The sequence below is a fragment of the Rhododendron vialii genome, chromosome 5a (genome assembly GCF_030253575.1).
Source record: "Rhododendron vialii isolate Sample 1 chromosome 5a, ASM3025357v1".
In the NCBI taxonomy this organism is placed as follows: domain Eukaryota; kingdom Viridiplantae; phylum Streptophyta; class Magnoliopsida; order Ericales; family Ericaceae; genus Rhododendron; species Rhododendron vialii.
Window position 1 is genome coordinate 9,345,656 of NC_080561.1, and position 27,124 is coordinate 9,372,779.

Genomic DNA, 27,124 nt, shown 5'->3' on the forward strand with positions numbered 1-27,124 from the left:
AATATGAGCAGTAGATGTTAGTTTACTAGTAGGTCATTGATCGAGCCCATTCGTCATTCATTTATAAGGAATCGATCGAAAACAGAATCGTAGATATGGAATGTTCTTATCAGTTACGATTGTACGTTCTATGCTTTGGAGTGTAGACCTACTTCTATTTTCCTAATGGTTGGCTTCTTTAATTTGCCTATTGGTTTGCTGTTCTATTTGCCTGTTGGTTTGCTTTCTTTTGCGCCGTATGTACGTAGCACACAATCGCTAAGTACCAAAGGGATACGAAGGAGTCTCACTTTGTCATTTATTTCTCTCTTGGGAGTTTGTGCATATTAGATTTTGCTATTTGTCCTGTCGTGGATAAAATGATGTCCGGTGGCGATGTGATGAATGGAATAAGGTTGTTGGATGGACGAAAACAACGTACAGATGCTGGTTTCTATATTTCCTAAAAGAAGTATTTCGGTTTGAAGCAATAACGTTTAACTGATAGGGGCTGTAATTTTCTTACCAAATGCTCCTAGATTGAAAGCTCCATCATCATGGGAATTATATCTTGAAACTTTCGAAACTCAGAGCGCCGATGCTGATTTTTTTTTCCTGTATTAAAAATTATTGTTGCTAATAAATTTTGCCTTGTTTGATTTGTTAGTTTTTCATTTCTTACACAAGTTAATATCGGTTTGAGAAAAAACAAAAAGAAGCAAGGGAATGTATATCCTTATTGGAATCCCAAAGCAAGAGGGGAGAACCCTCAAAACCAAAAACAAGCAAAAGAAAAACCAAGCCATTGCGACAAAAACCAATATCCAACCTACAGCAGTCGTAGCAAGGATTTTTAAAAGGGTCATCGCGTACAGAAAACTGAAACCATGACAGTTACGGCAGAAACTTACAAGACATTACCCCGGCCTTCTTAAACCTATGATTTTCCACCTAGTAATATATCGATCCCGAGAGTGCTAGTTTGATCTCACATGTAATAGATCTGGCATTGCAATGCTGAATAGAAAGTGAACTCAACGATGAGAAAGTCCCGAACGACTTCTTTTTCAGAATCAATATCATTCTCAATTTTGGCTAGACTCTGAATCTTTCTCGGCTCTCATATTTCAATCAAGAAACTCTGGCAATCTATCTTTATGGACCCCATGTCCTTCTGCGTGTTGGTTCGCTCTCATGATCTAAGTAGACGCAGTTGATTAAGGTGAAAAGTATTTTTCTTGGTAATGAAGCATCTGGTGCTACATATGCATATCTTGCACTTACATTTCTTATCACGGCAAAGCAAATATTCAGAGGAATTAAGAGCTAGGTCCAAGCTCTCATATTCGTTTCGACCAACAGAGACTCATTGACATGTTATTTTGTTTCTTAAGGGTAGATTCTTAATCTTAAGATTGAGTCTCACATTGGCAGCATAACTGATCTTGGCCTTTGCAATGCAGCGCGTAATAAACTTCTGGTTGTTACCTGTGGCTGTTGAGATGGAAAAACGATTAAGGTGACTTTCAACTCCCGAGTCTTCTATAGTTATATTGTTTCCAATCCAGAATAAATACACTAACCGTATCCATAATCGTAGATGTTGGCATGGCTCTCTTGTTTTCTCCAAGAACTTTTAGTGGTGGTTGTAAAATCGTCGTTAATAGCCAGAAACCTTCACTAGCGGTAATTTACTGTCATTTTTGTATTTTTGACAATTGTTTTGTCGGCGGAAAATTTACAAGCGATAATTTACTTCAACCAGTGGGGTTTTGGGACTATTACCGGTAGTTTTAATACCGCTTTTTTTGAACAGCAAAAAAAAATTTCATTAATCTTTAAATTGTTACAAGACTAATAGGAGCAAGGAAATAACATCTTATTCAGAAGAACAATCAGTCAAATCCGATACCGAATAACTAAATTGGCAAGAAGTGAATTCAGAACACCCAATGGGACGAATGGGTGGAAACCCCTCTAAAGGCCGAAGCCCAATCACCCTAAATGGGTCTAAAAACCCAGATCAAAACAATTAAGAGCACAAGGCCTAATATGCCCAAATCATACAATAACGAACATCAATGGGCCAAACCCAATCCAAGAGGAGCCAAGCCAGGCCCAAGCCCCAAACCTAACCCTAATTAAGGGTCATCATTTAGCCCGAAGGCCCGCGACCCACCCGAAGCCCGCCCGGCCTGACGAGCTTTTACTCGGCCCGAGACCATAAAACGGGCGGGCTAGCCCGGCCCGTAGTTTGTAATGGGTGAGCTCGGGCCTATAAATTTTTACTCGGCCCGGCCCGTGAGCCCACCCGTAGTACCCCCCCAAAAGCCCGCCTATTAGCCCAAAATTTCATAAAATCCTTTCTTTTTTCTCTTGGTTTAGTTTTGCCCAAGGAAATTTAAGCCCGTCCGGCTTTTGGCCCGCCGGCCCACCAATTGGGCTAGCCCATGGGCCGGGCTTGGGCTTCAATTTACGATAGGTAACCCGGCCCGCCAAAAAGAAAAGGCCCGGTCGGCCTGGCCCGTGGGTGGGCTTGGGCAGCGACTTGGCGGCCGGCCCAGCCCGATGATGACTCTTAACCCTAACTAAAACACAGCCACCACACACCACCGCCGCCCAAAGCAACCGCCGACCACCATACCCAGGCAAACAACCACCACTTGAAAACCCGAAGCAGGTCGCAATCAAAACCACTAAACCCGTAGCCGATAACTAGCACCGTCGCCCACTAAAACGGTCGGAAAATAGCAGCCCACCACCAACACGGAATTACCCTTTGAAGCTTTGAGCACCACTAAAAACAGTAAGCCCAGATCTAGAGGCCACACCGATGCACCATACGCAATTTCCCCAACGTCGATGACCACACCTCACCATTGAGCAGGACTGATAACACCAACTGTGATAGCTGGCGGCACGATCGGAGCAAAAAACACACAATCCTCCCTCCAACCCCACGACCGCACCTCACCATTGAGTAGAACCAGCTACACCAACTGTGTTAACCGACAGCACGATCGGAGAAAAGGACGAGGTGGGAAGGAGGTCGGTGGCCAAAAGGGCAGTGAGATAGATGGAATTGCAAAGGGGGAAATTATAGTTACCCCCCTCGAACTAACCCTCGCATACACTTACCCCCCTTTAACTTTTATTTTTGACACTTAACCCCCTCAAACTAACTGAAATTCAAACGGTCATAACTTCAAACGGTCATAACTTCTTCGTCCAAAATCGAAAATATGCAAATTATATATCGATTTCGAGGTCTTGAAGTCAGCTTTCTAATGACACTAAAATCACATCACAATTCAAAGCACACATAAAGTTATGATCAAAACGGTCTTTCTGTCTACCAACCCTTACTCTTTTGATCTGATTAATGAGGAATAAATTTACAAAACCTTTTTGCCTAAAACTAATTGGCACGTCCTCATTGGTATGTGTAGAAGTCTAGCAACAGGAGAAAATTTGGGAATACACCAAACTCTTAATTAGGCTGTGTTCTTAAACTTAACTTAAAATGAGTTGATTTGTCATTATTTGAATTTTTTTTGCATTTCTTAGTTTTGTATCAAACTTTTGTGGAATATTGATTCGTCCCGACGTGAGGAACCGGAAAAGTAATTTTTTTTTTTTACTTTTACCCAAATATTTTGGGAAATAATCACTTATTTCTCAAAATAATTTAACTTATTTCACTTTTTTTTGCTAAAAAGTGATTATTTCTCAAAATACTTGGGTAAAAGTACAATTTTTTTACTTTTTCGATTTCTCTCGTCGAGACGAATTAATAATTCACATAAGTTTGGTGCAAAACTAACAAATGCGACAAAATCTAGAAAAATTTGTAAATTGGCTATTGACGGGAGTGGAAATCCACTAGTTTCCCACCACCCTCACAAAATTTAGAAAAAATATTTAGCGGTCTTGAAACATCGTCAAGTGAGGTTCTGTCATACATGTTTGCGTGGGGCTCAGTAGTACAAAGTATATTGACTCCACAAAAACGTGTGACAAATTAGGGTGTTGCGACACACTGCGCGACCACTGAATAATTACTCCACAATTTAACCCAACATCACTGACTGGTCCGTTAATTCCAAATAATTAACCCAAAGTCACGTTTTTGGTTTCGATTAGGAAATACATACCTTGTACTACTCAACCATCCTAAATTACTTTTCCTTTGCAAAAAGTCAACGGAATTTTTGGATTGAAAAATAAAATATTTTCTTGGAAATTTTTTAGAATTTTTTTACACCAAATTAAAAAACAAATCAAGCACTTTATATTGATGCAAAGAAATTCAAAAAATGATACACGACGTATTTTTTTTTCTGAGAAATTACAATTCTTTTCGTAGGGAACAAGTAACCGCGGACGGAGATAGTACACTACTACTCTAGTAAGTACATACATAGCCGACTTTCTATTGTCCTATATATATCCCATCACATTACCTAGACTAACAACGTGAGATCAGAGAGAGAGAGAGAGCCAAAGATTAGAGAGAGAGGAGAGAGAGAGAGAGTAGAGTGGTGAGAGATCGAGAACAAGACATGAGCGTACCAGTGGGTTATAAGTTTACGCCTACAGACCAAGAACTTGTTATCGACTATCTTGAGATCAAGTCCAAGGGTAAAGCCCTACCTTGCGATGTCGTTTTCGAGCGCGAGATTTACGGGACCGGAAACAAAGCCCCGTGGCAGATTTTCACCAAGAACGACCCGTGGGAAGAAGGCAGCGTCTACGTTCTCACGAAGCTGATCAAGGCCACCGGCAGCGACAAACGGACAGCTAGAACGGCTGGTTGTGGCTCGTGGCACGGAGAGACCGGTCCTGTACGAATACTCGACAAAAAGCATCGTGTGATAGGGTACAAGAGGATGCTGCGTTTTCGGATCAAGAACGGATCGGAAGCGATGGACGAGAGCGGGGAAGGAGGCCGTTGGATCATGCACGAGTTCTCTTTGTATGGCGGTAATGGTACTACTTCGACTAGGAATAAGCAATCGCCTAAAGGATCAGAATATGTTCTTTGTAGGATAAAGAAAATATATAACTCAAAAGACAACAAGAAATCTCCGAAGAAAGTAAAGAATGTTGAGGTCCCGAGGCCTGCAAAGCGTGCGAGGAAGGAGGTGTTTGAGCAAGAACAGGACGTGGAAGCACTGGAAACAGAAAATATAGTTCCTTACTCGCAAGAACTTTTGGAAGCAGAGAAGGAAGGACATTATTCACAGATACTTTCCGACGTGGATGCGGATCTTGAACTACTACGTCCTATGCTGGAGTCGGAGCAGCTAGCAAGTATCGGTCCTGATTTTGATGCGTCGGACCCCCGAACCCTATCTTGGCTTCCCCCAACACCTTTCTCGGAAGAATTTTCAAAAGCGGAGGAGCAAGGAAATTATTCGCAAATGCTTTTTGACATGGATGCGGATCTTGATTTCGATGCATTAGACCCTCAAACCCTATCTGGGCATGTCCAAACACCTTCCTCGGAAGAACTTTCAGAAGCGAAGAAGCAAGAAAATTATTCGCAAATGCTTTTTGACATGGATGCGGATCTTGATTTTGATGCGTTGGACCCTCAAGCCCTATCTGGGCTTGCCCAAACACCTTTCTCGGAAGAACTTTCGGAAGCGGAGAAGCAAGGAAATTATTCACAAATGCTTTCTTCCATGTCGGATGCGGATCTTCATGAGGAGCTAATTTCTATATTGGAGTCAGAGCAGCCACCAAGTAGTATCAGTCTTGATTCTTGGCTTCCTGGCCCGACAGTGCCAACACCTTTCTTTGAAGAATTTTCAGAAGCGGAGGAGCAAGGAAATTATTCGCAGATGCTTTCTGACGTTGATGCGGATACTGTAGAACTAGTTCCTATATTGGAGTACTTGGAGCAGCTACCAAGTTTCAGTCTTGATTTTGATGTGTTGAGCAAGGAATGGAGCTTGTAAGAGCAAGAGCAAGCGAGTAAAAGGCCCGTTGTTTGTTGTTGGAGGGGAATGAAAAACAAAAGAAATATGAGCAGTAGATATTAGTTTACTAGTAGGTCATTGATCGAGCCCATTAGTCATTCATTTATAAGGAATCAATCGAAAACATAATCGTAGTTATGGAATGTTCTTATCAGTTACGATTGTTCTATGCTTTGGAATATAGACCTGCTTCTATTTTCCTAATGATTTGCTTCTTTAATTTGCCTATTGGTTTGCTGTTCTATTTGCTTGTTCTTTTGCGCTGTACGTACGTAGCACACAATCGCTAAGTACCAAAGGGATATGAGGGAGTCACTCTGTCATTTATTTCTCTCATGGTAGTTTGTGCACATTAGATTTCGCTATTTATCAAATCTTCTTGGGGAAAAGGACAAAGGGAACACAATGATAAAATCATAAAACCAAATGCCGTGATTTCACACTAATGATGAATCACAACCAGAATCAAAGTTCACTACAGCTCCCAGTGACTTTGATGAGCCTTATGCTCCTACATCAAGTATGTTTGCACCTAATGCAGCAAACTAATGCGCTTCTGAAATGCTATACCACAACAAGCTGGGCATAGGGACGTATACCCCTTGTTTCTGGATATCCGGGATCTCACTCGAGAAGGGAATTTCAAGCTGGCTTGGGTTAAGATATCCGCCAACAAGGTCGCTCATCAGGTAGCAGCATTGGCAGGCTGGAAGATAAAGGGAGGCATGCCCCTGATAGTACGTCTTAGTCGCTTGAGCCGTTTTGGCATTTTTGTCTGACAAAAAAAATAAAAAAAAAGATTCTGGTTCTTAAGGATGATTGGAGAAGTAAGATAGTCAGAAGAGGAAACTTAATTCCCCGCAAACAGAGATTCCAAAACTGAGACATAGGATTGAAAATTTCTACCAGCTGGCCGACCAAAATCATCAAGAACATAAATCTACGGAAGGCTGTACAATGAACTAAGCGAGGCAGCCCTGAGCCTTAAGGTCATTTCTTGGACCATTACATAAAACCATCTCAAGTGTTTAAGAATTGTTCCACGGGATGTAGAGTCTTATTTGGATGCCTAAAATGGCCAAAATACACAACATCCAACAAGATAATGTGAGTAATTATCAAATTGAGACCCACTGATTTCTTTGGAATGTGACTGCTGAAGTTGTATGATGACTAAATCGAAGCTCATAATGTTGTATAACGCAGCTTCTGTAGACCAGAAAAGAGACAAGTTCAAACAGAAACCGTGACATCATGGTTTTAATCCAGCCCAATATTTATCTTAAACTATTTTGTTTTAGAAAAACAAAAGTTAAATTTATACCAAGTAATACTCCATGGCCTGGAAAAAACCATGAAGCATAACGAATGAGGAAAAGATTTAAATGCACAATAATCAATTTCGATATTTCTTAAAAGACTATAACTACTTGACTTTGCAAAGATAAATCTCTTAAGTACAATTACTTGACTTTCTTTGATGACAATCAAGTGTACATAGAAGGCCATAGTCAGAGATTGCACATAAGCAAAGTCAATAAAATTACTAGCGAACAAGAAATAATACCTCATGTTGTTACATAGAGCATTCCTATTTCCTCTCTCTGCTTCAAATGTTATCACACTCCTCAAGCATTTATCACTGAAACACTGGGTGAACAAAGGTACCAAGATTAATGTTTTTAGTTTCCATCAGGCTTTGGTGGTTTAACAGAAAAGCTTAGTTGAAGTTACAGCGGGTGGACCCAGATACTTCAATATGCAGTATACCATACGTATGAAGATAAAGTACTGATAATGAAATAGATGATTTTCAGTAGTGCAAAATGTGGATACAGTATTTCGATTTAATTTGTCATTATCTTTTATGTCAAGGGTAGCATAGTCTTTTTGATTAGGTTTGCTTAGGGTTAACCTATATAGTTCTGTCATAGCCTTGTTTTTTTTCTTTAAGGTGCTCAGCAATAAAACTCCTACACAAGTATTCTATCTATTGTAACATGGTATCAGAGCTCAAGTTGAAAGTGGTCTTGGGTTCAAGCTCTCCGTTTGCATTTCTTTCGACCTTTATCACCCATATCACAGCACATCTACGCAACTCGAAAGAGCTCTAGCATTTTTCTTCCAACTAAAGGCCATGTAGTTATCCAAAGGCTTTGGCCTTTATACTATTGCTTACAAACTATGAAGCACCGACACCTCTAGAGGTCGAAGTATCGTTGTGTGGGACACGGCGGGGACACGTATGGGACACGCCATATACATTTTTTAGGGGGACACTGATGGGGACACGGTAGGGGCCAAACTGTAATTTTAAAAAAATTGGAGATCAAACTGTAATTTTTTTAAATTTTGGGGCCAAATTGTAATTTTTTAAAAATTTCTCAGTATCAAACTATAATTAATTATTTAATTATTTAAATAAATAAATAAATACACACACACACACACACATACGTGGCCGTGGCCGTGTCCGAGTCTCCATTTTTTTAGAATTTCCGTGTCCCCGTGTCAGTGTCGGTGTCGGTATCTGTGTCCGTGCATCATTGCTTACAAATTATAGGCATCTAGTGATAAGTCGAAGCACTTTAACTTATAAGACGTTTCTCTATGAGAATTGAACTATAAATAGGACCTGCTTTTCCAATGCAAGCCACTTGTCCAAATATTGAGGTTGCTTTTCAGTTTGAGCACTTAATTGCCTAGACAAACTTATCTATGAGTTCACATTACAAAGACAACGAGTGGTGCTAAACTAACTACAAAAGAAAGATGAAGTTGGACTTCATTCATAGAAGGTGTTACTATTCCTGCCTTTTCCATTTACATTCCTAGCTTAATAGTTCCTGTTGTTTGCTCTTCAAGAGTGTTTGCGGTCCAAGTTGAACATCAAGTCTCATATGATGTTCCCAATGACAATAAAATCTTGTCTAAACTAAGTTAAAATACAGTGAACTCCGAAATGCTAATTCTTCAGCCGACAACAACCACGTCATTATAATGAGTTCATTCAAGATTACAAAAAATCCGAGTGGGGAGATATATAAAGGATACGACTTAAACTAAAACATATATGTACCAAGATATAAACATCAATTCTTAGTCAAATTCAACAATCCAACGGGTAAAAATGTCCATAAAACCAGGACATGGTAGAAAAATTGGATATCCAAAAGAAGTATGCTTTGCCGCAATATTCATGTTTACTTCCACAAATAAAAAGTAAACCATTGTTTCAACATGTAATTCAAGAAACTACAAATGTGGTATAGAACTCGTTCATACCTTGCCACATGCTTGCACAAGTAAGACTGACATTGCCATGTGCTACAAAGTTTTTGTACGGAAGGGCAATGCCTGAAAAATATAAACATCAAACTTGAAAATTTTGAGTACGGGGAGGGAAGTCTGGTAGGAATTCCTCAGGGCGTATTACGGTTTTTCACCGAGGGGGTGGATCGAAGCGATTGCAGCGAAGAATAAGATTCTACAATCACATCTACAGTCAAGTAATCATATCCATAAAGAGCCTAAAAAATAAACTTAATCACAGTGATGATGTGCTAATGAATGCAAACTGGTTACGAATATATAAAACCCTTTTTTGACCCCATAGATCATGCAACCATATATTAATTACGTAAACCAAATATTAAGATAAATCCTTAAAGGCTTTAATTGTGTTTCTTATGATTAATGATGACATGAAATCAGTTCAAATAGTAATCTTGTACTCTAAAACACCAATGTAAATCAAAATCATGCTACATATTGTTGAGAATATAAATAATAAAGTTGCCCCTCTCTCTAACAGCTTAAGCTTTTAGATGAGTATGTGGTTAACAATCTAATATGGTATCAAAGCAGACAATAGATCCTATGTTCGAACATCACCGCCTACCTAACGATTAAAATTTACACGTGTTTAGCCCCTTATGGAAGAGAGTCTGGCTACACGTGAAGGGGTGTGTTGAGAATATAAATAATAAAGTTGGTGGTTAACAATCTAATACATACCAATGAGTAGATGGGCAATAAGTCTTTAAGTGTTCATACCCCTTGAATAAGATGAGAGCAACAATCAAATTCGACATCTTTAATCATAGGCATTGGATTAAAGTACAAAACTGGTATCGGATCCATTTATAGGAGAAAAAAAATAAAGTTGACTCCTGTCTATTGAAGTAAGAGTGCACTCATGCTTATATTCTTCATATTACTTTGGTACCCAAGCGATGTGGGATTTCGCTTCACACCCTCCCTCACGCCCAACGTGCACACTCGACAGCACCTGTCACGTGCAGGCCAGGGACACACACCTTACCCATCCTTGGCATACCCGACTCTGATACCATGTTACACCTTCTTGGGTAAAACTCAACTCTAAAAGCTAGCTATTTAAGTGAGGGTGCTCTCACGCTTACTTTGGTACCCAAGCGATGTGGGACTTGCTTCACAAATCCATCATTCATCATCCATGACTATGACAAGTCCCTTAGAACTTCCAACCAAATTCCAACCCATGATCCAAAATATTGATTTGTGAAGGGAAAAGAGATCAGAAGAGGAAGATTGAGTTTTTTTCCCAGCGTTCTAATATCCAAATACAACCTCTGGCTATGAAGCACTAACACACCTAAGTTAGTCATTGTATGAGTGTCAAACACGCTAAAAACAGATATACCGGGTACATAGCGAGGAACGCCACGTGGTGTGTCCATTTATTTTAATTAGTTTTCTTTGATTCACACGAGGTGATCTACCTGGGACATGGCAAGACCTGTATGGGATACTACAAAGTAGAGTATACAATTTAACAAACACTTTGTTTGGTTATGAGTTTTGAGGAAAAAAAATTTGATATAATGAGTGGAGAGAGAGAGAGAGAGAGAGAGAGTGAGAAATTTATTGAGAACTGTGTAGAGAGTAAACAAAAATTCAAAACTAGTAAGTGAACAAAGTGAAAGCTCTTTTGGGGGTTAAACTTCAATATTACAAAACTTGGGATAAAACTTTTAAAAGGATATGTACACTTATGATGTAGCCTGAAACCTACTATTTCTTTGTCCTCAAGAACCAAATTCCAGTCCTTGGGAAGGATACCCCCCAACCTATACACCAAAGAGTTGATGGTGTAAAATCCAATTTTTGATAACCATCAAAGTCATTCTGTCCAGAAATCCTCCTACCAATTCAAGAATGTTTTGTTTGTCTTTGTCTCACAGTGATGTGTTTGTTGTGTTAACTGGTATAAGTTTAAGAGGTGGTATTTTTGGTCATGTTAAAAGATCCCACTTTTGGTTGGGAAGTTTAAGTGAATGTTTCTCCCAAATGAAACAACTTAACATCATGAAGAAAAATAGATGGAAAATCCAAGGGGACGATAGATAGAAATTCCAGCAGGTGAGTTTAGGACACCTCCTGAAAAAATTGGAGACATTCAATTCTCCGTCTATGAATGCAAAGCTGGGATGTGGAAGAGAGGTCTGGTCATCAAAGGCATTGCCATTCAGCCAAAAGCCTGAAGCTTTAGATCTACCAAGAAGAACAATACACTTTTGCATTCAGCTTTTCATTTAGACATTGTGACCTAGCGTGGTAGCAAGTGCTATATAATGCTAGTTCTGTAACCAAGGTTCGTAATGGAAGCCCTGCAAACTAGGCACAAGACATGTAATAAATATAATCATAACAACCTGAGGCTGGACATTAATAAAGCTCCACTCTCAGACAAATGCTTCGCTATCTTTTTCATTTTCATGCAAACTTACTAATCAAGTAGCCATCTAGCCCTTCAAATTTTCCCATATTTTCATGATTGGTTAAAAGTATCCAACTCAATATCCATTGGCAAGGAGTGTAGAGACCACTCAAGCTTCCTAGAAGTGATAATTAACCGATGTGGGACAACCTTAACACTCCTATGTGCGACCCTGGAATCATACTATGAGAGGTAAACAAAGTATTATGGGTCTCAATGAAAGGAAGAGCAAGGGAAAATTAATCTGGAAAGTCTTTCTTAAAAGCCTAGTTTTGATTGACAATCAATGGCGATGTCACCTAGATTCATATTCGAGTGTTGGAATTGATAATTAACCAAGGTGGGTCACGCTTTGAAATTAGGGGTGCAAATGAGTGAAGTGTTCTAGCTCGGCTCCTTTACTAACGAGCCTAAAACTCGAACTCGAGCTAAAAACCGAGCCCTTATTGAGCCGAGCCTGGTTCATTTACTAAATGAGCCTCTATAGTTGAGTCGAGCCTATACGAATGAAGACGAGCCTAAAACTCGAGCTTGGACCGATTGCTGAACTAGTTGACCCAAGCCAAGCCCTTGACGACGCAACCCTCAAGCTGCTCAATTTGTTTGCAACCCTATCTAAAATGGTATTTGTTAAGGGGAAGTTCAATCACTGTGTATGTACAAATAAAAATAAAAATATATATACGTTAAGGGGAAGTTCAATAGACTAAAGAACTACATGGCATGGATAAATGTTTTCTGATGCATTCATTTGGTTTCAAATTTGAAATTTAACAAATTGACAAGTGATGGAAATACCAAATTGCAGTATCTGAGACAGAGTCCCACACATGTTTTCAACTCAAAAGACCGCCAAAGAAAGTAAAGTGAAACCAATCAATCTATTAAATTGGTCAGAGCACAGATTAGGGAGACGTGGCCTTCACTCAGTTCAAAACTACGAACCTATCTAGCTATTTATGATCATGTGATAAAAATATAAATCGTGGATGAATAGTAGCAACAAATGAAGCCAATTTTCCACTACTTTCCTCTTTCAAATTCAGTTAGAGCAAAATGAATGTAGAAGGCACCTGATAGTTTTCTGGCTTAAACCACAACGAAAATCAATACCCTTCTTCTCCAATTTCTCTGTAGCAGGACCAATTCACTCCAAAAGCTGCAGTTCATTCAAGTAAAAATTATGCAATTCCATTCACCAATGGCAAGCCTAAGACTTGCACTGTCACACAAAAGTGATGCAAATTTATAACAAAGTCAAATTTCGTACAAAAGAAACAGAGACTACCCTGGGCATGCAGCACACCATTGGAACATTGGATACACAAAAATTTCACCATCCATGCAATAAACTACCCCTCCAGCCCCTTCAACTATCTGCTTGAAGTGTAAATCAGACACATGCAAAAAAATAGCATAAAAAGCAAAAAATTTAAACAGCAAGTGAGTAGTAGATGATTAAATTCTGTTGATCATAACAATATTCAATGTAGATCTTTTATAGGCAAAATGAGATTGTCAAACATATCCCAATACTGTAAGTTTCAGACAGAGTGAATCAGTTTATCTATTAATTAAATTTTGCTATTCATGAATACCCCTCATACTAAAAGTTGATCTCAAATAATTTCTCACCTAAACAGCCAAGCCCAGTAGTTAAACTAACAAAAATGATTATATTTTTCCCGTTGTACGAAATGTCATCTACCATTAAGGTAGTAAAAGAAAGTTTGAATGTCCTTTTGCAGTCGCAGCATCACAAGGGAATGCCATTTCATCTTATCGTGTTTTTTGTTTTGAATCCTAGCGGAGGGAAAGAGCACTTATCAAATGTTCTTGCAACTGTGTCATACAATACCGCAGTCTATTCGTAATCTAGGTAGAATTTACAAAATTTCGATTGACAAATTATCATACAATACCGCAGTATATACGTAAACTAGGTAGAATTTACAAAATTTTGAATGACAAATTAATGAGCATGATTGATTTGTTCTCAAGGACAAAGTTCAAGAAATTTTTATTAGTGGGGTCAAAAATCAACCAAAAATGTGCGTCAAATTTGCAACCGCCCATAAGCCTCCAAAACTAAAAACATGCATCTTGAAGACCACAACCACTAGAACATCTACTTCCGCCAAAAAAAAAATTTAATTAATTAAAGAACATCAAAAGAATTTTTATTTTGAAACTTAAAAGTGTCGATCCATGGTAAACATGTGTCACAGCTAAATAGTAGTTCTTAGTCATTTGAGATTTAGTGTGAGATAACGCTAAGATCATAGTTCATGGCCAATTCGTTCATACCCATGAAAAGAAATTTGAGAGAGAGATAGAAAGAGTGCGAGAAAATCTTCTCATTGTTTGCCCTAAAGAAACTTAGCAAACTGTGCATTTTGCGGGTCAAGAGACTCAAGACTATCCAAAACCTTAAGAGAAGTATCTGGCAATTTCAATGACGGTGGGGTCAAGTGACCCCACGTGCGCCATAATCTCTCCAATTGTACTGGAAGCATATATATCTTTTTCTAGAATCCTTGTCTTTCATATCATTCTGCCATTGTTATCCAGAAGAACAATCGGCAAAGATCTCTTCAGAAAGTGTTATTACCAAAACACCAGCAGCCATATCCCATGGTTGTAGACAATATTCCCAATATGCTTCAACAATTCGAAGAGCTACAAGGCTCATATCCACTGCTGCAGCACCTAGCCTTCCTACTCCCTAAATATAAAGGCGAAAAAGGGGGAGAGATACAGGGAGAGAGAATATTACATAAACTACCCTCCCATACATTATATATAGCAAAATCTAAGACATGTTGCTCCTATAGTCCTATGTATATACCAGTAATTCCCGTGCTTCGCACTTCGCACGTTTCCGCGTGCTCACTCGATGAATTGGCATCGGGAAGTGTTTTTGGTTTTCGTAGTAATGATAGTAGAGAAATAGCAAGACGTTATTGAAGCACAAATCAGTTTCAGTTCTTGAAATATAAGGCATTTATTGGTGCAATTGGTAGTTAGGAAGTTAATATACATATAGTGTTTGGTCTAATAATGTTGGTATCTGTTTTTGGTAATGTATTTGTTCTTCTAGTGATGATAAGTAGAAAACAAACAGTATGAAAATGGAGTGTGGTACATCAAGATAGAGCACATGAAATATTCCTCACAATGTTCAAAGCTAAGATACAAACTGTTAGATACTACATCCTTACATAAGCATTGGTCAATGACACACCTGAATATCATCTAATCATAATCATAATCATAATCACCTTGTAACTTTACATTGAGCAAAAAAATTCATCAAAAATCTTCAGTAAGGGTTTAAAAGGCATGCTACAATTGGATCCTCAGAATGAAAGTTGATTATGCCCTTGTACCAACAAAATAAAAAACAACTATTCCGGTCAAAACCTCAGAGGCTGAGAAAAGGAAACTTTAAGATCATCTTTCTAGTTCATCACACCCATTATACCAATCAATAATTTCACCAATTTCCTCATTATAACTTGACTCCAGATTCATGGTATCTTCAAGTTCCATAAATTCTGCGTATATGATCGTAAGATTAGCGATAAGTTCACACACCATAGACTTAAAAACCTTAGTGTAAGTTGGTAAAAAACACAAGCATGTAATTTTCAATAGATGAAGAAGAGAATTAAATCAACTTATTAGCTGATCCAGAAAAAAAAAAGAAAAAAGAAAAAAGAGAGAGAAACAAAACCTGAATCATTTATACCTTGTTTGGATAGTGTTCTGAAAATTTTGAGTTTGGTTTTTGGGTAATGAGTGGAGAGAGAAATTAGGTAAATGATTGGAAATAAAAGTAATGAGTGGAGAGAGAAATGAGAATAATGAATGGGGAGAGGAGAGAGAAATGAGAGTAATGATTAGAAGTAGGGGTAATGAGTGTTTTTTGAGTTGGAATTTTTTTTTCAAAATATGATCCAAACAAAGCATTACGTTGGTAGAGTTTGGCTACGAGTTCTCGTTGGATTCCTCCGCTTTGACAAATTTGCTGGATATTATCCAAACCCAAGTCACAGATTTCCTGCATTACAATGATTTCTCCCTTTGTCCTCAATGGATTTATCCTCTTCAAAGAAGCCCCAATCTCAATTGATTTATCCTCGTGAACAAAAGCATGTAATGGAAATCTATTCTTAGTTTGGGTTCGTTAGAAACTACCATCGGGTAATCTGTTACCTAATTAATCCTCTTCTCTGACTACTAGTGTAATGCACAGGCTTCGCATGTTTTCGCATGCCCATTGGATGATTTGGTATGTGGAAATGTTTTGGGTTCTCGTAGTGATGATAGTAGGGAAATATTGAGGTGTTATTGAAGTAGAAAAGCTGACAAGATGAAGATGCATAACCAAGCCTAATAAGTATTGACTTGCCAGAGTATGGAACTAACCAAATTGGCTCCGGCATGCCCTTGCATGACTCGCTTCCAGTGATCACGAGAATCAAGTCCAGTATCTTGAGGTTTCTGCACCTTGGAGAACCATAGCTCGAACTGGTCCAGTATCTTGAGGTTTTTGCACCTTGGAGAACCATAGCTCGAACTACCTCTGGAAACCACTGATCCCAGCAAATTGCTGACAAACACTATGCAAAAGTTCGATTAGATATCTACTAGTTTTTTAGCTTCTCATATTTGAGAACAACATACTCAAAAGCCAGATCTAAACAAGTTTACAAGCTAGTATAAATCAACACAAACTATTTGACAAACTGAGAGCCAAAACAATGAATGGAAAAGGAAAAAGTTCTTACCAACTCCAATTTTTGCAATTTAGTATGGAAAACCTGTGTACAGAAACCATAACAGCAAAAAGAAGTTCCATTAAGACACAAGCCATCATCAAATTTTGTAAACACCACTACATTTCAACTATATTGAACACCCACCTTAAAGCCAGTGTCTCCTGGATTAAAGTAGATTTCCTGGTAGCCTGACAAGAGGAACTATTCATTTCAGCAAAAAAATGAAAACACCAACATAGCAGCTTCAAGGTTAGTTGGTCCACAAACCTGGTCCATCTGAAATATGGGACTTCCTATAGAGTCTAAGATCTGCCCCATCAACATCAATTATGGCTATTGAATTGTAAGAGCATCTACACAAGAATTGCAAAAAGGGGATATTAAGGTATTCTACCTAGTGAAAACTAAGAAAACCTACTCACAGCAGTTTCGGTAACCCCTCTCTATTTTACATCCAGCGAATCGACGTCGGTATAAACCCCGAGGCACTATTCATCAGGTATCCCATACTTTATTATTTTTTTCCCACCTCATTCACTCTCTCCTCTCTCTTCTGCCTTCACTCTCTGACATTACTTTATTTTAAATTAGGGACAAAGGTAAAATAATAGAGGGTAGGTATGAAACTAATATTATAATAATAGTGGGTAGGTAAAATAGAGAGTATTGGTGTAGCATTGAAAAAGATTTGGGTAGGTAAAAGATAAAATAAGTACTGTTCATAGCCATTCTTGCTAATAACTGATGTACATGCTCTAATGAGCATTGTTTGCCTCTTCAAAAAAGCTAAATGGTATAACTACCCCCAACTCTGTTGCAAGTTTTTGCATCCTACATAGCATGCCAGATGGAAGTGTTGTTTTATCGTATGGCAAGGGCCTCAATAGCATAAATCATTCAATCAGTTGACCCACAGTTTATAGCCAACCTCAACCTTAGTTATCTACCTTAGAATCGTGGGAAGGCCCTTATAAGGCTTGGCTCGCTGAAAGAAATCCTCCCTTTGAGCTTGACAGAAGTAATAACCTTGAAATAGTTCCTTCATGGAGACACATGGAAATGAAACTGAAATCTAGATAAATCAAGACTCAGAATCTCCAAAGATATAAGATACAGAAAGAAGGGAATTTAGCTCAATCAACAGAAGAAGACGTAGAAATTCACTGGTTCACAAGACGAGGTAGTATCCAATTGGAATCAAAGCTTAAAATTGTGCGCATGTGTGTGAAAAAGAGAGAGAGAACTCTATAAAGGTATGTCATGAGTTCGTAACTACATCAATATGAGCATTCATTATGCACGCAAACTATTCGCAATAAACTCTCATCTACGACTCTTTCCAATGTAAAAAACACAAAATCCAAAGGGAACTTAAGTAACTTCACCATATAGTGTTCGGAGTTTCAGCTAAAAATTGGAAGAGCTCTACGGCAATGTTTCGCCCTGAATAATTGGCTTATACCCCTATAGCCAAGAGAAACAATAAACCACAACAGATAAGCTTGTCCCACCCATGGGTCATGAGTAAGTATTTCATAGTAGCCAGTAGTCATGATTTACAGGTATCATTCTTTACTTTGTGGTCCACCAAAGAGAAAAGTATATCGTTCAATCTGTGAATTCTAATTTCCTCAGACTTGCATATTTCATCAATTCTTTTGACTAACCAGATATAACAGTTGCTAACATCTATCCACACAACTTGTAGCATCTAAGATTCTATCATAATTGAAGAGATCAAATAATAGGGCTTATGAGTTACATGGACTGATGAAAAGAGTAAAGAAACTGAATATTCTGAATTTCTCCTCATATTGGTTTCAAGGTCTTCAATTCCACAAATATGGACTAATAACTTGCAGTGGAAAAATTCTGAAAGTTAGAATAGAGAAGAGGGTCAAGGGATTTTTGCATTAGGATCAAAACTCGAGCTAAATAATATGTAAGCTGCGTTTAAACAAATAAATTAAAAAGGCATCAGATAGCATAAAGATTAATTCAGCACAAACATTGGCTCTCATATTGATGAAATAGTCGTCAAGAAAAGAAAGCAACATTAAGGCCGTGTTTCGATAGTGAATTTGTGGACTGATTTACCAATGAAAAAGAATAACTATGGCTTATTCTCTTCATTAAGGCACATCCAACATCTATACCAGAGCTAGGGTTCTTGTTCGAATGGTGCACACATAGAAGATGACAAAGGGATTCTAACAAGTTCAAATCTGTATTCCCTACATCATTGAATCGAATCGAATCGAAACTTGAAAATGAATGGGAATTTACCTCTGCTCACGCATTTTCTTTGATTGTAGCCTTAACCACGTCAGGATTGAGGTGAAGCAATAACAAATCGCGACTCTCCTTTAAAGATGGCAACAACCGTAAGAACAATGATGTGATGATGACATAGTACAGGTCAATCTGCAGAACAAGTACCAAAATTGAGTGAAATCCGGAAAGAGAGTACCAATTTGGTGAGTGAAATCCGGAGAACCGACTGTCATCTCTCTCGTTCTCGATCGTTCCCAAGTAAAAGGCAGAATACCAAAACTAACCCTTGCTCCACACATACAAGTACCAAGCAAGGAAAACTTTGGAGGGCAATAACGTAATTTCAACACATGGCTTGGCTTGCCATCCACGTGTATTTATTCCCCAAGCATTTTTTCTCTTGCAATGCATTTCCCAATAGGAAGATATCAAATCAGTTATACTTTCATAAATTGTGGCTTTTTTAATATTAATTGTGGTTAAACTTGGTAGGGTCTACAAGTTAAAAACAACCAATAGGAGTGAGGGTAACACACCCTCGTTTGGTTAGGGTGAGCAAAACAATTGAAATATATCTGTGTACCAAACATAACTTCTATCGTTCACCCTCATTCAAGATCATGATGTTCCTGATTGTAGTGATCTATAGAATCGTGTTCTAACAGAACGATGAAGTGCCAGCAACTGCATTCGCAAATATATTTGTGCACCAAACATAACTTGTAATGATTGACATGTACATATGCATGAAACCAAAATGTTCATATGTTTCAATGCAATGAAAGCGAATCAACAACAGTCTGATGGTACCATCAACTCCAGAATCTGTATGTTTTCAGTGGATCTTGAAACAAATGCATATTCTAGTCAACTGAAAAAAGGAGTCGTGTGGAAAGGGGCTGATTTTTAAGTGGAAGTAAGTCAAAAAACAATCGAAAGAACTAACATAGAATAAAGCTAAAACTAACATACTAAAGATTAACGGACGAAAATTGAATTTTCCGCCTAAAAAATCAGGACATGCCACCATATTAATTTTCAACAAGACAACAGGTAACTTTACACCAATATTTCATCTTTGAACATTCCAAATAAGCTTATGCATTTGTATATTGAAGCTTCAAAATAGTGGGAAATCATTTTTTGCGCTTGACATATTTAGAAAGAAGAATAAGCTAACAGACCAAGCATCTGTTTTAGACAGCTTTCTCAATTTCCATAAAGAAAGTTGGCAATTTTTAGGCTTAAGGAATCCAAATATTCATAGTTTCGGAAAAGGAGTTTGATAGATACAAATGCAAGTTAATTCAATTTTAGTATTGAAACCAAGAGTTTCTTCCAAAATACAACGTAATTAACATGTCTTTAAGTGACGGAAATGTCCCTATTGAGTGTCCGAAGGACCTAGATATGTAAATTCTTGGAAGAGATGACACGTTTGGGGATGTGTGTCTAACATGAAGTGTGTAGCGAGTGTCAGCATCTGTCGAACATCCCACCTTCTTGGAAGTTTTTGCGCTTCTTAGCAGTTATGTCAAAGAGCCTCTAAGCATGTTTGATCTTGTGTAAGTGAGCATAAACCCACGAGAACTACACATTCAGGTTTTGTAATGATTTCCTATGCCAAAATAGTTGAAAAAAGGTCTAGTGTTGCAGAAAATGAGTACTCATCTGAACACAAAGGATAGAATTTATCATGGAGAGCAAAGATAGAAATTTGAATACCATTGAATCTCAGGACAATATGATGGCACCATATCATTTTAATTCCATTTTTGTCATTGCATGAAGTCAAGATACTGGTTGGTGATGAGAAACCTATAAGCACAAGACACAGAAGTTCAGACATTTTAGGAAAATCATGGATGAGAAGTGGGAATTAGTTTAGCCAATGCGTGATGCCTATTATAATTTATAAGTCCAGTTTGTGAAAGGAATCCCAAAAGTTACAATTTTCGTCAAAAGCTAAAAACTGTAGATGACAATGAGACAAAAGTCAGCTTTTTTCTTATACGAACTTTTTCCAAAATTGGTCCATATAGTTCTACTTTGGATTTCTCTCATTTGAGATAAAACAAACAGTGACCAAAAACTATAAAAAAAATTCATGAAATCACAAAATTAAACAATTACTAAAGAATTAAGTTAAGCCAGTCCAAACTCAGCCAACATACAAGGAATAGATATAGATATGAGATGGGGCTACAAGACCACAGGGACACACAGTTAATGGAAAACTTAAAAATAATTATGACACGGATACGATCCGCCTACCTTTGTGAATTTTGTTTTCTATAGCGTCTAAAATTGCATAAGGCTAAGTTTAAGATGGTAAGACCGACTTCGGAATTAGGCACGAGTTAAAGAGCTAGTAGCCAGTCACGAAAAGTATTATTTGAGGATTTTTACAATCGACATCCTCTCATCTATTATATCACTACTTCTTGTTCTATAAGCATTGACCAAATTATTAGTAAGAGTTTCATTTGTCCTACCAACAAATTGTAGTCTGAGAAAGTAACAATCTCAACTTCATCAAATTAGGATACACAACACAGAGTATCCGAAAGCATGCAATTCTATCAGAGAAATCATCGTGCAACATAAACTGAAACAAAATTGATTTAAACTATGGACAGGTATGGCAAGTATCAGTACATATGCACGAGTGTCCCACAATATAGCATCCAATAAAGGTGTGATACAGACACGACTCCTTTTAGAGTTATTCGTTCTTTGTAGCAGTCTTGCATTCCGGGTGGAGTAGTTACAAACGAGTGCAATAGAGATCTTTAGAACCTCAATTTTCACCCTCCCCATGCCTGTTCAAACAGTACGTCCAGAGTGCCTCTAGAGACATAGTGAGTTTCTCCAGGAATGGGATTTCTCGGAGCAACCCCAAACATCAGAGGGCGTAGCGTGGATATGTTCCATGCAACAACAGATATAAACCTGTCAACGGGACTCCTCCCATTGGCACACTACCCAACAGATCTTAACTAACGCAACAAACGGACTGCCCATAAACCTGAAGCATTGTCTTGGGGATGTTGAAGATTGGCGGCACCTGAACTTGTAGGGAATAGCAAAAGACTAAAATCAATCTGACCATCAGCATGGCTCAAACCAAAGTTATTGTAAGCAATCTAGAGAAAGAGAAAGAGAGAGAAGGAACACGGAATCGTTAAATAATACATGGGCATGCCTTCTTCAGTGGGATAGCACAATGGCGTTTGTGTTGTGTTTAAGCAACCCACGATTCCCAACATTAAGATCATGCTAGACTCTGAATCTTTCTCGGCTCTCATCTTTCAATCAAGAAACTCTGGCTATCTTTCTTTATGGACCCCATATATATCCTTCTGCTTGTTGGTTCGCTGGCATGATCTAAGTAGACGCAGTTGATTGAGATAAAAAGTATTTTTCTTGGTAATGGAGCATCTGGGGCTACATATGCTTATCTTGCACTTACATTTCTTATCACGGCAAAGCAAATATTCAGAGGAATTAAGAGGTAGGTCTAGGCTCTCATATCCGTTTCAACCAACAGAGACCCATTGACATGTTATTTTGTTTCTTAAGGGTAGATTCTTAATCTTAGAATTTAGTCTCACATTGGCAGCATAACTGATCTTGGCCTTTGCAATGCCATGCATAATAAACTTCTGGTTGTTATCTGTGAAGATGGAAAAACGATTAAGGTGACTTTCAACTCCCGAGTCTTCTATAGTTATTTTGTTTCCAATCCAGCATAAATACAATAACGTATCCATAACCGTAGATGTTGGCATGGCTCTCCTGTTTTTTCCAAGAACTTTTAGCGATGGTAGTAAAATCGCCGTTAATAGCCAGAAACCTTCACCGGTGGTAATTTACTGCCCTTTTTGTATTTTCGACAATTGTTTTGCCAACGGAAAATTTACTAGCGATAATTTACTTTAACCGGCGGGGTTTTGGGACTGTTACTGGCAGTTTTAATGCCACTTTTTTTGAACAGCAAAAAAAATTTCATTAATTTTGAAATTGTTGCAAGACTAATAGGAGCAAGGAAATAACGTCTTGTTTAGAAGAACAATCAGTCAAATCCGAGACCCAATAACTAAATTGGCAAGAAGTGAATTCAGAACACCCAATGGGACGAAGCCCCTCTAAAGGCCGAAGCCCAATCACCCAAAATGGGTTTTAAAAACCCAGATCAAAACAATTAAGAGCAAAAGGCCTAATATGCCCAAATCATACAATAACGAACATCAATGGGCCAAACCCAATCCAAGAGGAGCCAAGCCTGGCCCAACCCCCAAACCTAACCCTAACCAAAACATAGCAACCACACACCACCGTCGCCCAAAGCAACCGCCGACCACCATACCCAAACAAACAACTACCACCTGAAAACTCGAAGCAAGTCGCAATCAAAACCACCAGACCCGTAGCCAATGACCAGCACCATCGCCCACCGAAATGGTCAGAAAACAACAGCCCACCACCAACACGAAATCACCCATTGAAGCTTTGAGCACAACTGAAAACAGTAAGCCCAGATCTAGCGGCCACACCAGCTCACCATATGCAATTTCCCAACGTCGATGACCGCACCTCGCCGTTGAGCATAACCGATAATACCGACTGTGATAGCTGGCGGTACGATCGGAGCAAAAAACACACAATCCTCCCTCCAACCCCAAGACCACACCTCGCCGTTGAGCAGAACAGGCTACACCTACTGTTATTACCAACGGCACGATCGGAGAAGACGATGAGGTGGGAAGGGGGTCGGTGGCCAAAAGGGCAGTTAGACGGATGGAACTGCAAAGTGCCTCCCCCGGCAGCGGAGGAAGATGTTGAAGCCGAAGGGTTTTTTGGGGGGTTAGAGAGCCAATTTTAATGCTGCTGATGCAAAAATTTGGCGTAGTGCATGTATTGAAAATTTAATTTTTTTTACCATTGAACGTATATTATCCAAACTTAATGATTTGTGGTTATCAAATTCTACTGTCCCGTGGTGCGCGCAAACTGACTCAGAAACTACGTTACCAAAAAAACCTACTGTCAAAAGGAGGAAAAAGTTGTGATTTGAATGGGGTTGCATCATACGTGGGACAATTTCATTAGAATTGTGAGGTCAAAGTCACAAAATAAATCAATTGAACTGATTAATAAGGAATAAATTTACAAAACCTTTTTCCCTAACACTAATTGGCACGTCCTCATTGGTACGTGTAGAAGTCTAGGAACGAGAGAAAATTAGGGAATGCACTAAACTCTTAATTAGGCAGCGTTCTTAAACTTAACTTAAAATGAGTTAATTTGTCATTATTTGAATTTTTTTTGCATTTCTTAGTTTTGCATCAAATTTTTGTGGAATATTGATTCGTTTCGACGTGCGGAACTGGAAAAATATTTTTTTTTACTTTTACCCAAATATTTTGAGAAATAATCACTTATTTCTCAAAATAATTTAACTTTTTTTTTTGATCGGCAAAAGATGAATTTTATTAAAAAACGGGGAAAGGGGAAGGGAATCCAACAAACAGTTGGATAATACACCACAAGGAAAAGCCCATAACATCCAAAGGTCGACCAAGGTCCACATCAAATAATATAATAAAGCTCAACCCAACAAAAAATGAAGCAATGTGGAGGAATAATTTCCTGTCGCGATCATCTTGTAAGGACATAAAGCTAATTGCCAGTGTTTATAGGATCTGATTTCCAGTGAATGATTCCATTTCTTCCAATGAAGTCTCCCATTCCTCTGCACTTCTATCACGGAGAGAAGAACCCAACAGTTTAAGAGCATGAGGGAGTCCTTTGCACTGTTGGAGTACACTTTTTGAGTACTCCATGAAACCTTCAATAGGATGTGCTTGTCTAAAGGCATGCCAACTGAAGAGCCGCAGTGACTCATTATAATCAATTTCCTTAACCTTAAAGGTCTCGTCAACTTTATATGGTTTCAGCAGTTTCTCATAACGCGTTGTTATAATAACCTTACTTCCTGGACAAAACCAGTCTCGCATTCCAAGTACTGCATTCAATTGATCCAGTTGATCCACATTGTCAAGAACAACGAGAACCCTTCTGTAACTTACTGCATTTTTAATCTTAATGCCAATTTTTAGTTTTCCACACCTCGAAATATCTGAAAGTAGTTGTTCTTGTAAATGTACTAAACCATTGGGCTGTTTAGAAGTCTCTCTAATATCATAAAGAAAGCTACTGCATTCAAACCTGTCAAAATTTGAGTTATAGACAGTTTTGGCAATGGTTGTCTTCCCTATTCCACCAATCCCGGCGAACACCCCAATGCCAGCATCAGTTGCCCCATTTTGTAACCAATAATTTATGCTCTCAACTCGAGAATCAATTCCAATCTGGTATTGGGTAACACCCAAGACCCCTACGATTTAGTTTGTTCGAGATCTCTTTGATAATTTCCTGGATGAACTTCGATTCATGCCTACAGATTTTGATCAACAAAACAAAAAACAAAAGAGCAGAGTAAGAATTTCATGTTTCTTACAAACACATGGAAAGGGAAACTATCAAGAAAACTACCAGCCGCTAGAACAATATTTCTAGACTGATTTCGATCTCTTTTCTAATTAACATGTATCCTGTTTCTGTCAGAATCTTTATGTAAATACTGCAAAACTATGTGTGGGCAACATCTGAATGAAATTACGGGCACATACAGCCCAATGGTGCCTTATAAAGAATTCCGGGACATTTACCCATCAGATTGATTTTGCAAGACCATCCCTCTTAATTTTGCAACTTCCCTAAGACCTGCTCTCCACCTCTCCACGTTTTCCATCAAATCCTTTCCCTTCCATCTGTTGCTGAAATGAATTGTTCTTCATGATTAGCAAACGCTTCTCCGAAACTCCCAGTCTGCTTCCCAACTTCAGATGGGTCCACATTGTAGTACACCGGCAATATTCTGTGTCCAACTGCCTTCCAGCGTTGGAGAACATCTAGAAGTTCATCAAGGTAGGCACCGTCCCGAAGAAGCATAGCCTTTCGAGAAGACAATTACTGAAACACTGGATTCTTCGGTGGCTCGTTGACATTCTGACTGCATATTGTGCCCTCTCTCAATTCCATCATCTGCTCGACAAGTGTGAATTCCAGAGCGAACCAGCGCTGTATAAAGGTGATCTGAAAAGTTGATACTAGTGTCATCGCTGGAGCTTAAGAACACCTGGTAAGTACACTGACACATGGAAGAGGAGGTTTTTTTGTGTCCTCATAGCAGTTACTGGACAAATATCTGGAAGAAAATGCAATTTCTGTTCAGTTGAAAGGACACTAGGCTTGTAGTTTCACTTATTTGGATAGCTAAAGAAAGATATAAGTAATGGTGGAAAAAAGATGGAAAATAAACAAAAGGACGAATCTTTATCGGGTCCAGTTTGTTTCTCACCAAATCTCATCACTTTTAGCAAGACTTGGTATGAAACTACAACCCTTTCTCTTCTCTTCCTTTCTCACAAGCAAAAGCCAGTGGACGGAAGCAAAAAAAGCATAAACTGAGCATAACACAAACTAGCACAAATGTGAAACAGAAAAGAAGACGACGATCAACAACAAGAAGTAGCGAGATTGCGAAAATTACCCGACCGATCAATCGGAACCCTAATTGGCTATGCTCTGTTATCGACTGGGAAAAAAACTTGTAGGACTGCCACTCTTGGATTATGCATCTTCTAGGTTTAACCATGGAGTAATTCAGGGAGGAGTTGAACTGAACACTCTTTAACCGTAATTCCAAACAAAATAATTTTTCCTTTCCGCGCTTCCAAACACGGTAATTTGTTTGCAATTATGAAAGATGTTACAAGATAACGAAGCAAATAATAAAATCTAAAAAGTATGATATTCCAATATTTATTTAAATCTTTGTTTTTTATCTAATGAAGTAACTCTCCATGTTCCTAATACATCTCTCTCTCTCTCTCTCTCTCTCTCTCTCTCTCTCAATGAAAAAATAAAAAAATAAAAAAATTAGAAAATTAGGGATGATTAATTAGAAAATTAGAAGCTGATCCTCTTTTTTAGGATTGGTTTGATGCCAACCCTAAATATTATTTTCGAACCTAAATAGGCTCGGATATATTGTGTAATGACTTTTATAGCCCGTTCCAACTAAAACTGATCTCCAGAACCCAATAAATCACTCCCCATCAAAAATCACGGCGGACCCGTTCACTCTCGTCGCCGACTTCTGTTACGGCATCCACGTCCTCATAATGCCCTTCAACGTTGTCGCCCTGAGATTGGCGGCGGAGCAGCTTGAGCGGACGGAGGGCGATGGCGACGCGGCTGACGAGAACCTAGGG

General features: G+C 38.6%; 3 protein-coding genes across 7 annotated transcripts; 1 reads left to right on the forward strand and 2 right to left on the reverse strand.

Annotated features, from left to right (window-relative positions):
• Positions 1–4,541: 4,541 nt before the first annotated feature.
• Positions 4,542–5,942, forward strand: LOC131327534 (NAC domain-containing protein 67-like). Its single transcript, XM_058360689.1, has one exon. It carries the CDS (start codon positions 4,542–4,544, stop codon positions 5,940–5,942), a length of 1,401 nt encoding a protein of 466 aa, XP_058216672.1.
• Positions 5,943–9,327: 3,385 nt separating this feature from the next.
• LOC131325695 (N-carbamoylputrescine amidase-like) lies at positions 9,328–22,036 on the reverse strand. 5 transcript variants are annotated; one of them, XM_058358097.1, is made up of 11 exons: positions 21,605–22,036; positions 20,508–20,600; positions 18,271–18,380; positions 17,456–17,547; positions 16,776–16,801; positions 16,653–16,696; positions 16,518–16,550; positions 16,311–16,349; positions 16,156–16,269; positions 14,336–14,449; positions 9,328–12,883 (listed from the first exon to the last, which is right to left on the reverse strand). In XM_058358097.1, exons 2-11 carry the CDS (start codon positions 20,542–20,544, stop codon positions 12,872–12,874), a joined length of 621 nt encoding a protein of 206 aa, XP_058214080.1. In that variant the 5' UTR covers positions 20,545–20,600; positions 21,605–22,036; the 3' UTR covers positions 9,328–12,871. The 5 variants fall into 5 exon arrangements, 1 of the variants encoding a protein (XP_058214080.1); XR_009199788.1 differs by lacking the exons at positions 9,328–12,883; positions 14,336–14,449; positions 16,156–16,269; ... (1 more) ...; positions 18,271–18,380; positions 21,605–22,036 and having other exon boundaries at positions 16,281–16,339; positions 20,508–20,557; XR_009199785.1 differs by lacking the exons at positions 9,328–12,883; positions 14,336–14,449; positions 16,156–16,269; ... (2 more) ...; positions 20,508–20,600; positions 21,605–22,036 and adding an exon at positions 18,795–19,145 and having other exon boundaries at positions 16,281–16,339.
• Positions 22,037–24,430: 2,394 nt separating this feature from the next.
• On the reverse strand, positions 24,431–25,705 carry LOC131327535 (disease resistance protein RPV1-like). Its single transcript, XM_058360690.1, has 2 exons — positions 25,583–25,705; positions 24,431–25,156 (listed from the first exon to the last, which is right to left on the reverse strand). The coding sequence occupies exons 1-2, from the start codon at positions 25,703–25,705 to the stop codon at positions 24,479–24,481; spliced, it is 801 nt and encodes a 266-aa protein (XP_058216673.1). The 3' UTR covers positions 24,431–24,478.
• Between the last annotated feature and the right edge of the window lie 1,419 nt (positions 25,706–27,124).

Bases quoted from the DNA above. Each gene is read 5' to 3' on its own strand.
- LOC131327534 (XM_058360689.1), top strand. From the start codon at position 4,542: ATGAGCGTACCAGTGGGTTATAAGTTTACGCCTACAGACCAAGAACTT.
- LOC131325695 (XM_058358097.1), bottom strand. From the start codon at position 20,544: ATGATATGGTGCCATCATATTGTCCTGAGATTCAATG. The intron at 18,381-20,507 runs GTATTCAAATTT...TCTAACTTTCAG, and splicing joins TATTGTCCTGAGATTCAATG to AATTTTTCCACTGCAAGTTA. The intron at 17,548-18,270 runs GTAACTCATAAG...GTCTCCATGAAG, and splicing joins TACTCTTTTCATCAGTCCAT to GAACTATTTCAAGGTTATTA.
- LOC131327535 (XM_058360690.1), bottom strand. From the start codon at position 25,705: ATGTGGACCCATCTGAAGTTGGGAAGCAGACTGGGAGTTTCGGAGAAG. The intron at 25,157-25,582 runs GTGGAGAGCAGG...ACCCAATACCAG, and splicing joins TTGATGGAAAACGTGGAGAG to ATTGGAATTGATTCTCGAGT.